Source organism: Aricia agestis, chromosome Z, assembly GCF_905147365.1.
Source record: "Aricia agestis chromosome Z, ilAriAges1.1, whole genome shotgun sequence".
In the NCBI taxonomy this organism is placed as follows: Eukaryota; Metazoa; Arthropoda; class Insecta; order Lepidoptera; family Lycaenidae; genus Aricia; species Aricia agestis.
In genome coordinates, this window is record NC_056428.1 from 8,623,855 (window position 1) to 8,636,140 (window position 12,286).

At 32.5% G+C, this 12,286-nt stretch overlaps 1 protein-coding gene across 1 annotated transcript; it reads left to right on the top strand.

The window, feature by feature from the left end:
* The first annotated feature begins 2,558 nt into the window (after nucleotides 1-2,558).
* Nucleotides 2,559-12,029, top strand: LOC121738905 (epimerase family protein SDR39U1). The gene is made up of 5 exons (XM_042131174.1): nucleotides 2,559-2,799; nucleotides 2,896-3,100; nucleotides 3,388-3,622; nucleotides 3,915-4,148; nucleotides 11,800-12,029. The coding sequence occupies exons 1-5, from the start codon at nucleotides 2,775-2,777 to the stop codon at nucleotides 12,004-12,006; spliced, it is 906 nt and encodes a 301-aa protein (XP_041987108.1). The 5' UTR covers nucleotides 2,559-2,774; the 3' UTR covers nucleotides 12,007-12,029.
* The last annotated feature ends 257 nt before the right edge of the window (nucleotides 12,030-12,286 follow it).

Genomic DNA, 12,286 nt, shown 5'->3' on the forward strand with positions numbered 1-12,286 from the left:
ACATAAAGCATATTGCTCCGTATACAATATTATAATATGTATATATTTTATAGTATTAAGTTAATTTAATGTCACTTAACCAACTATTTTTTTTTAGGTTTTTGGAATGCTTCTAAAGAAAAGTTCAATATGATGGTGATGACGGAGAGACCTATAATGAAGATAATATTATTTTTAAGTTTGCCGAAGTCACGCGATGTTTGCCGAATAGGCGCCGGCAGCCTATTCGGCAAACATCCCGTGACTTCGGCAAACTTCGGAGTTCGGAAAACGGCGCCGGCAGCCATTTTGGCAACCGGCGCCGGCAGCGGAGGCACTCCCTAATACTTTTTATTACAATCATTTTTAACCGACTTTAAGGAGGAGGTTAGACGTTCGGCTGTGGATATAATATTTTTTATGTATGTTCAACGATTACTCCGCCGTTTGTGAACCGATTTGAAGGTAAAGACAATAGTAATATTATACTTAAATGAACTAAAAAGTATTAAATAATCCTTATTCTGTATTCAGTATTTCTGTTCTCAATCTTCATAATTTTGAAGTCGGTACCAGTCCTATTAAGTATAATATAAGTTGCACTTATACCTATTCTGTCAGAGAACTGTCTATTATATTATTGAAAGCTGCATACAATGAGTATTAGATTCAAGTGACTGATCTGTGAAACCTTGATTTTATACTAGGTATGTCAAAAGATAATTATTACTTAAAAATAATCGTTAAAATAAGATAATATGTCCTTTTTAAGGTGATAAATATAAAGGTAAATTATTTTTATTTTGGTTTTATGTTATCGTAAAATATCGATAAGCATATCGATAAATTTGATTCAAGCACTAGCGTATATTATGTAAAAAATTTTAATGAAAATTTTTTCTTCAAAATTTGTGTAATATAAGAATAATAGTAACTTTAGTTACGCAAAATATGAAAGTAAAAGGGAGGATTCACAATATTTTATTTGAAATAGAGAGCTAAAGACAGAATAGAGCAAAAATAAACACATCGTAGCAATTAGGACATGAAGATTAATTACGGGTGAAATGTATATTTTTCAGGATTATTCCTATGATTTACACTGCAATCACTCACAGCACAAGTTATTATTGTTATATATAATAGTATTTGTTGAAAATAACATACGATTTAAATAATAAATTGCAAATACCGAAAGGGCATAAAAACAATTGACGACTTTTGACGACCTGTCAAATAAAAGTTGTTACAATTTTCATTAGACTGCCTCTCTCTTTTCATCTTGTTATAATTCCATAAAGGATTTTCTTCTCTCTCGCACTCTTTGTTGGTCTATGCATTATAAGTTTATGGAGAAAACATAGAAATGGCTGTATGGGCAACGCTCCCTTTGCCTTTCCCGACCGGGACGAATTTAAAAAAAATCGATACTGAAGTTTGAACTGTCAAACAGTGTTCCCAACTTAGGGGTTTTCCCCCCAGATTTAGGGGTTAAATAAGTGAGATGGGATTTTTTTAGGGGTCTGAAATTTTTAGGGGTATTTTCAGGGATTTTTTTACTTTTTAATATTTTTAAATTGTTGATATTAATATTAATTATTTCTTGACCTAGCGACTACTAGCGACATCTATTACGTAATTCTATGACCACTCTATGGTGACTGGCGGCAATACTGATGGTCCGATTTACATTAAATCGTAATGATGTCACTTGTGCAACATTTAATCCAACAAATAAAATGTTGAATTTATTCAATAATAAGATGTACGACTTCAAAACATCTGAATCTTCAGATGAAGATGAAATATTTAACATATTAAATCAATTATTATAATAAAAATATTTTAAAACATATTTCAGTATATTATTTCTAAACTATTATAAATTTATACAGTGTGTAACAAAAACTAGTGATAATACTTTAGGGTGTGTACATGTTCACTGTAGAGAGTTCACTGTGAAAGTAGCAGCGCTGAAAGACGCTTGTTTTTGTTACACCCTGTATATATATGCATATTTTGGGGGGAAAACAGAAAAATTAAGGCGATTTTAGGGGTTTTTGACACCAATTTAGGGATAAATATTTTTGAGAGGTGGTAACACTGCTGTCAAATGTGATTTTAGGGGGTTTTTGGGAGAATGTGGAAGAGTGATGTTGTGTTTTTATATTATTTTCCTAAAATTGTGTTATCTGGGTTTTTAATGTGTAATATTGGTAGGATATTAACCATTAAATATTCGTTATCGTGCACAAGTGTGGGAAAGTGATGTAGTAACCAGAAACGTGTTCTTTTGTGTTCCCTCCAAAACTCCATCAAAAGTTTCAGTAAAGCGTCCTACCACTTTACTGAATCGACCGACTTGACTTCTTGACTGTATTGACTTTATTTTTAGACTTTGACTAGACTTTGGACCTGACTGACCTGACGATAATATATAAAAAATTGTATTAAAGAATATTGTTTTCCCGCCATAATATTATACTCGACACTGGCCATGGTTATAGCCGAAGTGCCATTATATGAAAAAAAAAAAAAAATGTGATTTTAGCGAAGTGTCAAAATCAGCTGCAAAATATTATTTTTGTTTATCCCAGTTTATCCGTATCGTTTTATCTTAAAGTAGGTAATTGTTATACATAATCCAGGATTAAAATATATTTAAAATACAGATTGAAAATAACATTACATGTATGTCCAGATCGAGAAAGTGAAATAATACCTAGGTTATAAATTGGCTATTGGACTATCATTTAGAAAGTAACAAAAATCTTATGATTATATAACATATAAAAATGGCAGCAAAGAAGATTATCGTTGGTAAGTTCCAAGTCCAAGGATGTACTAAAAGGACTTCTACTTTTGGGAAGGTAATAAACAGTGTAAATTGATACACTTACAACCATCTGTCTTCAGGTGGCGGTACCGGCTTCGTGGGAACTCATCTAAACAAGATCCTCCGAGCGAGAAATTATGATGTTATCAACGTGTCTCGCATGCCAGCCGCGAAAAATATATCGTGGACAAGTTTAGACTCTGATGGCTTACCCTCAAACACGTCTGCGGTGGTCAATCTGGCTGGGCAGCAGTTTATGGATTTTACGAAAATGTGGACACCTGGGTAAGATATGATTATCTTGTATACAGGGCAAATCTGATTGACTAATAGATTAAAGCAGTAAGCCAAATCATTTGAGCTAGAAACTTGAAATTTTCTGTGCATATTCCTCTTTTAGTGGATTACTAAGAAGGATTTACTAGGGGATCAAATACCTACTTTATACGGGCAAGGTCACTGGCTAAAGGTACCCAATAAGCTATACTAAATAGAAGTTCAAAGACACATAATCACCCCTCTGTGTACAACATCATACAAGAATTAATTAGCTTTATTTATTTGTTTTTCAGTTTTAAACAGAATGTGTTAAACTCCAGAGTGTTCACAACTAAAAGTCTATCAAAAGCAATTAGACAGTGTGAGAAAAAGCCTGATGTCTTCGTTTTGGTCACTGGAGTTGGTGCTTATGAGCCATCTGAGAGTAACAAATATGATGAATCCAGTCCAAGTACTGGTACCGACTTCTTCTCCAGACTCCTACGTGAGTGGGAGAAGGCAGCTGAAGTAGATGCTCCCACTAGACTAGTAAGTTGATGCTCTTACCCATTTAGCTAGAAGAGATAAGAAGGTTTTCTCATCCTAATCTGTAAGTTGTCTACAACCTGGGAGATGAAGCTTTACTTCAAGTTTGAAGAAGGATAGAACTTAAAAATGCAGTTTAAAAAAACATGACCTAGCTAGATCGTGTTGCATGCAGATATTTCTGGAAAAGCAATTTTATAAAAATACACAAGATTTAATTGTTTGAGTGGAAGATTCTTGACAGACTCCTTTTGGTATCTAAAATGCCTAATCATAAATTATATAATTATTACAGGTTATAATTCGCTCAGGTGTGGTGATAGGAAGAAATGGAGGAATGATAAAAAATATGATATTACCATTCTTCTTTGGTCTGGGAGGGCCAATCGCATCAGGGAAACAATACCTACCCTGGATACATATAGAGGATCTGACCAGAATGATACAATACTCTATAGAAAATGAAAATGTTAAGGGAATACTCAATGGTGTAGCACCACAAGTTATTACAAACGCAGAATTCACAAAGGTAACTAAGTTATTTCAACATTAAAAATTATATCTGCTAATTTGTAATAAATGATCTTCTCTATGCTATATATATCTTATATCTTTAAACGAGCAATTCTTGTATATATAATAATATATAATTGGAATCTCGGAATCGGCTCCAATGATTTTCATGAAATTTAGTATATAGGGGGTTTCGGGGGCGATAAATCGATCTAGCTAGGAATCATTTTTAGAAAATGTCTTTTTATTCGTGTTTTATCGATAATCGATAAACTGAAAAATATGACTCTTCCTGACATCTATTGGCGAATAATAATACTATTTTGTGAGCAACTAATTGCTTTAACGACACAACAACAGCTTAAGCTATTCCAGCAGATGGCATTGTTAAGTAACACGAAGTCAATGAGTGTTTGCTATACCGAGCAAAGCTCGGTCAGCCAGGTACTTATATCTTTAAACGAGCAATTCTTGTATATATGTATATATATATAATTGGAATCTCGAAATCGGCTCCAACGATTTTCATGAAATTTAGTACATAGGGCGTTTCGGGGGCGATAAATCGATCTAGCTAGGAATCATTTTTAGAAAAAGAAATTTTATTCGTGTTTCATCAAATAGCTAGTAGTATATTATACCATCAGTACAATCATAGGGTAGAAAAGGTGCATGAAATTGAGTTTTATGGCAAGCTTTGATTACTCCTTGTAAATCTGCTGTTTTAAACAAGAGTTTTAGGGTGTGCCAAGCTCATTTCTAGAAAATAGCTAAGTTTTTGAGGTAAGATATATATAGCAACCTATTTTACCCTTTGTTTGTTCTGATGCTCTGCTAATGATAATTATCATTAGCATAAATAATAAATATTAATTGATTATAATAATCAATTAATATTTATGCAGTGTTTTTCATGCACGATGCATATAATTTGACGACCTCTGTGGCTCAGTGGTGAGCGCGTCGGTAGCTCAAGCCGGAGGTCGCTGGTTCGAATCCCGCCGACGGAACAAAAAAAAAATTTTCAATGTTCCCGGGTCTGGATGTGTATTAAATATGTGTATGTTAAAATAAAAATCTTAAATATATGTATAGTATAAAAGTATTAAATATATTTCCGTTGTCTGGTACCTGTAACACAAGTCCTTTAGGTACTTAGCACGGGGCCAGACTGACGTGGTGTGAAGCATCCATAGATATTATTATAATTATTATAATAAATTACCAAGATTATAAATAATCACTGCCAAGTATGTATTGTATTATTACAATGTTATTAATTAACAAATTTATTTATAACAAATTTTCAGTTATTATTATTAGCTAAGACCCAATTTCACCAACCTCTGTTTGTTAAATTCTAACAAGGCATTACTTAACGGCAGGGTTCGAAAAACGTTATATTTTTCGAAACGTTATCGCCTTAAATACCTAAAGAACATTATATTTCGGTTTCGTTCGGAACGGAACGCTATTCGGAACACTATTTGAGAACATTATGATTTTTTCGTTTTTGATCCTTAAAACGGTTTTAACCGGTTTTTGCCATTTCCTCGATCGATATAACAAAAACTACGAGTATTATTTTTATTTTTTTGGTCATTCATTCGCGGGATTTCTCACTTCTCAAAAAGTACCCAAATTTGAAATTTTTCGAACCTTTAAAATTTCATATCTTTAAAAATATTAATTTTATCGTGAAAAGTCATAGGACCTTTTTATTGGTATTTCAATAAAGAATATAAAAAAAAATCCGGTTGAAAAATAACAATTCCTTGCAATTGTTTAAATAATGTTTGTTTAAACAATATGGCACCGGGTTGCGCCATGGCAACATGCATTTATATCATCAGGAGGGCAATTTGAAGAGGATGGCATAAAAAAATTGAGGTGGAATAGTTTCCGGTACTCATGCGCCGACTCGTGCTGCACTATGTAGTATTTCGACTTTCGAAGCTATTGTCACGAGAACCATACATTTTTCCGCTAAAAAGAAACCCATGTCTTTTCACGTAGTCTATTCTTCATGTGTGCTAAATAACTTAAATTTGCTCAAGTAGTTTCATAAGATAATAAGCAATTTTATGTAATTTCCTCCGTTTTTTTCCACATTTTCCTCTATTTCCTATTAGTCTTAGCGTTATAAAATATAGCATATAGCCTTCCTCAATAAATGAGCTATCTAACATACAAATATATTTTTTAAATCGGACCAGTAGTTTCTGAGATTAGCGAGTTCAAAAAAGCCCTTTTAAATAATTTCCCCCGTTTTTTCCACACTTTCCTCTATTTCTTCGCTCCTATTAGTTGTAGCGTGATAAAATATAGCCAATAGCCTTCCTCAACAAATGCGCTATCAAACACTGAAATAATTTTTCAAATCGGACCAGTAGTTCCTGAGATTAGCGCGTTCAAATAAGCCCTTTCAATTTATTTCCCCCCGTTTTTCCACACTTTCCTCTATTTCTTCGCTCCTATTAGTATTAGCGTGATAAAATAATATAGTCTATAGCCTTCCTCGATAAATGAGCTATCTAACACTGAAAGAATTTTTCAAATCGGACCAGAAGTTCCTGAGATTAGCGCGTTCAAATAAGCCATTTCAAATAATTTCTCCCGTGTTTTCCACACTTTCCTCTATTTCTTCACTCCTATTAATCTAAGCGCGATAAAATATAGCTTATAGCCTTTCTCAATAAATAGGCTATCTAAGACTGGAAGAATTTTTCAAATCGAACTAGTAGGTACTGAGATTAGTGCGTTCAAATAAGCCCTTTCAAATAATTTCCCCCCGTTTTTTCTACACTTTCCTCTATTTCTTCCCTCCTATAATTAGTAGCGTGATAAAATATAGCCTAAAGCCTTCCTCGATAAATGGGCTATCTAACAGTGAAAGAATTTTTCAAATCGGACCAGTAGTTCCTGAGATTAGCGCGTTCAAACAAACAAACAAACAAACTCTACCCAATTATAATATTAGTATAGATTAGTATAAATACAAGATATTACTCAGAACGTCCGAAAATAATTAGAATTTATTACCATATTTTTTTTGTTTAAACTTAAAAAAATGTAACAAAAAAATCTTTTCACTTACAAAAAATAAAAAAAATATTAATTACCTATATTTACTTTATTAATATCTGAGAAACGCCTTGTATTATTAATTTATTCATAGCACGTGTTGTTTCTTGGATATTAAAATCATCCATTATTAGATTTTCTAAATTACAGTTTATTAGATTTTTTTTTGTTTCAACCACGTAGAATACATTGATTATTAAAGGTAGATTTTCGGAAGAAGCTAAAACACGGTCTAATAGATTTTAGTAGAATATAGCAACGTTTTTGATATAATATCAAGTCACGAGTGATTTAGCCCGGCCGCACATTGTCTGAATTCTGATCAGAAACAGTTGAATTTCGCCGGACCGCCACCCCGCACACTATCCGAACTATCCTTCCGGCGAGTTCGAGCTCAACTGTTGACTGTGACGTTCAACTGTTTCTGATCAGAAATTTCGGACAATGTGCGGCCGGGCTTAAGAGTGGTCACACTGGAGCTATTAGTCCAGCACGAGTCGGCGCATGAGTACCGGAAACTATTCCACCTTTTTTTTTATGCGATCCTCTTCAAATTGCCCTCCTGATGATATAAATACATGTTGCCATGGCGCAACCCGGTGTCATATTGTTTAAACAAACATTGTTTAAACAATTGCAAGGAATTGTTATTCATCTACCGGACAAACTTTTTTTATATTCTTTATTGAAATACCAATAAAAAAAGGTTTTATAACTTTTCACGATAAAGTTAATATTTTGAAAGATATGAATTTTTTAAGGTTCGAAAAATCTCAAATTTGGGTACCTTCGACCCATGAAGAATATATTAAAAAAATAATAATGTCTAAGTAATATATTTTATTAAATTCTCTATACAATAGTTAATAATATAAACATTTTCATTGTTTATATCTTTTTTTTTATCTTAGCAAAAGTAGACAAAAAATTGTGTTTTTTGTATGGGAGACCCCCTTAAATATTTACTTTATTTAAATTTTTTTTATTAATTAATAAAGTACAAAATATAATAAAGAATTTTGTGAAAATTTCAAGTGCCTTGCTGTTACCATTATTGATTACGATTTACGAGCAACAAAGGCCAAATAAATCACGTTTCTTGTATGGGATCCCTCCTTAAATATTAATTTTATTTTATTTTTAGTACTTGTTCTTATAGCGGCAACAGATATACACAATCTGTGAAAATTTCAGAAGTATAGCTATAGCGGTTCTTGAGATACAGCCTGGAGACATATAGACAAACAGACAGACGGACATACAACGAAGTCTTAGTAAACCCTATTACTAAGACTTAAAAATAAAAGAAGTTAAAAATAAAATGAAATTAATATTTAAGGGGGGATCCCATACAAGAAATGTGTTTTTTGGCTTTTGTTGCTCGTAATCAATAATGGTAACAGCGAGGCACTTGAAATTTTCACAAAATTGTTAATTATATTTTTACTTTAATAATTAATAATAAAATTAAAATAAAGTAAATGTTTTAAGGGGGCTCCCATACAAAGAACACAATTTTTTGTCTACTTTTGCTAAGATAAAAAAAGATATAAAAAATGTTTTTTTTTTAAATCTCTATTAACTATTGTATAGAGAATTTAATAAATTATATTACTTAGACATTATTATTTTTTAAATATATTTTTTTTGGGTCGAAAGTGCCCTTTGAAATTTTTCGAACCTTTAAAATTTCATATCTTTAAAAATATTAACTTTATCGTGAAAAGTCATAGGACCTTTTTTATTGGTATTTCAGTAAAGAATATAAAAAGAATGTCCGGTTGAAAAATAACAACCTTGCAATTGTTTAAACAATGTTTGTTTAAACAATTGCAAGGAATTGTAAAGAGGATCGCATAAAAAATTGAGGTGGAATAGTTTTAGGTACTCATGCCCCGACTCGTGCTGCACTATATCCAAAATACTCAAAATCGGTCAATGCGATGCGACCCGGCCCGGCAATAGTGTGCTATAGCGCATTTTGCGCTGCGCTGAGCCCCGATCCGCCCCGGCACGCGCCGACAAACTGTGCGTGTACCAGTGCAGCAGGCGGCGGCGCGGAAGTCGGCAGTCGGCACTGTGCTTTGACAAAAACAAGTTTATTCATGTCGACCCGTGGTCAGCATTCAGCGGTCCCGCTGTGTGGATTTAACCGTTTTATTTCGGTTTTCAAAACGTTCTCATTTTGTTTTCGTTCCCAAAAACGTTATTGCAAAGACCATTTCCGAACGATTTGAAACCTTTAATTAAATAACGTTCTCATTTCGTTTTCGTTCCCAAAAAACGTTATTGCAAGGTCTGTTTCGAACGATTTGAAACCGTTATTTAAAATAACGTTCTCGAGCCCTGCTTAACGGACCTTGGAAAATTAAACAGACTGTTAAAATACTTATGTCCCACAGTAAAAATGTAACAGCGGATTAGTAAATGCAATGTTAACGGCCATTCCCAATATTTGATCTATCTCTGATTTTGCCCTACTAGAGATAGGAATAGCTCACAATTGACATAAAATATATGTCTCTAATGTCAAATTTGAGCTATTCCTATCTCTAGTAGGGCAAAACCAGAGATAGATCAAATATTGGGAACGACCGTAAGTGAACAACGAGTGAACAACTATCAATTCGTTCATTCTTGTTATAAGGCGACGAAATTGCAATGTACAAGATTAATACGACATGTTTGCTGCAATGTGTCACTTTCTTCCATAGTAGTATAATAGTAGATAATGCGACCAAATTAAAATATCACTGATCGCATACATTTGTTACGCTATAATAGTTCTTCTTAATTTACCAGGTTAATAATTATTATCTGTCAAAGCTGCCCCGCGTTCCAGATGACGTTAGAAACGCTCACGCTCAAGACCGCAGTTTTTCCCGTTCCACTAGCATGTGAGCGTCAGTGATACAAACCCAAGTGGAACGGATTAAGGATCGTTTTGAGCGTTTTGAAAAAAGTTTAAAAAAAGAACTATATTTTTTTTATACATAGGTACATTGAACCGAACTTGGATATTACGTCTACGATCCTTTTCTTCAAGTCGTAAATAAAAGTAATTTTATTGTTTATAGTTACATTTATTTTACAAATAAAATACTATTATATTTGTTTCGTTTTTAGTATTACATTTTTTTACTTGAGTAATCATATTTTAATATAGTTAAACTTTTATTATATTTGATTTTTTACATTGAATCATATTTTAATAACAAAACCACATACTTTGAATATTGAATATTGTCACACTATACTTATAAACGTTAGGTAACAATACCGCATAATGCTTAGTCAAGTACGAGTAAGTCAACAGGTATAGGAGAGATGAAAATTAGTATTAATTATTATATTTTATAAGAAATCATTTGACCTTTCATTAAAAACAATTTATTTTCCAATCAAAATATTTCATTACATGTTATTTAATTTATTTAAGTAATTAAAATATTATTTGTAATGCAATAATATAAAGTTTTAATGTCTCTACTCTCTCCTGAAAACTTTCCGAACATGGCTTTCGCGATATAGTTACGTTCAAATTAAAAAAAAAAACTAGAACGCCCACTTTGACCCATCTTCGTCAAGGGTCGTTTTGAGCTAAAATGATGACGTCATGAGTGACGTCATGGCCGCGATCAAAACGACCCTGGTCGCCAAAGGGAACGGCAGAAGGGGACGTTTTGAGCGTTTTGGTCAAAATTAACGTCATCTGGAACGCAGCCCTGAAAACATGAATCATAATACAAACTTTATTTACATATTTCGGTTTAGTAATTTTGATACAAGTTAGTATATTTGCAATGTCAAGGAAAATCCGAAGGCTGAATTTTTGGCAAAGTGAAAATAAATAATTATTCATAACTATGAAAATAATTAATAATAAGGACGTAGCGGAAACATGGCGGAAAGACTCAAAAGTCAAAACAGATTCTTAATCTTTTATTGATATTGCATATATATTATTGTCTTTGAAAGTTGTTATTTTGACTCATATAACAGCCTGTTAAATATTTAACGGACCTCCATAGCAGGAATTAAATTTAACGCCGTGTTAGGTGATTTAACATGACATTAGGGCATGGTGGAATGCTCGATAGCTCTAACAGGCCATTAACTGATTTAACAAGCCATTATTTATTTAACATTTCTTGATGAAACTGGGTCTTATGCTAATAACAATAACTGAAAACACCCACTGTTACTTTTTTTTACCTAGTCTAATACTTTTTTTTAGATGAAGAATTCTATTAAAAGGCAGATTCTAAAGTTATGGAACATAAAAAGGAATGTGTTTTTTCTTCCAAATAAAATAAAAAATAAAATGTATACAGTACTTACAATAATAATAAACAAGACATATTTTCTCGCGGCTCCGCTCGCGTAAATAAGGGATTTCACGTGAATTTTGCCGCAAAAAAATTGCCTATATTATACCATTTCCCATGGTTCACTCTGTGCCAAATTGCATAAAAATTAGTTCAGTAATTTGTGACATTATCGCACAACTTTTCAGCTTTATAATAATATTATAAAGTGTATTTTTTACACCTTTTTAATATATATTTTTTCTTACTTTACAGTCCTTTGCTAAGGCCTTATCCCGGCCGGCAATCATACCAGTACCTGAGTTTTCGTTGAATTTGCTTCTGAACGAGGAGAGAGCTATGATGCTGACCAAAGGCCAGTATGTGGTGCCGAAGCGTGTTCTAGAATACGGATTCAAATACAAATACGACAACATAAATGATGCCTGCAAGGAGGTTGCTCATCTGTTTCCTAAGGAATAAGTAATAAATTTTTATTTATCTTATTTCTTTTTATTAATTTACATTACCATTTTTTATTTAACTTCACAGTACACACTTATCGCAAAAAACTTAATAAATAGTTATAAACATATCTAATATTGTACAAAAAAGTTATTGTAATAATTATTACTTACTATAAATTATTATAGTCCATCAAGAAAGTGAAGAAATTAAAAAGTGGCAACATCGTAGTGTCATCCCTTTTTTCTTAGATTTATTTGAAAGGGATGACACTACGATGTTGCCACTTTTATTATTT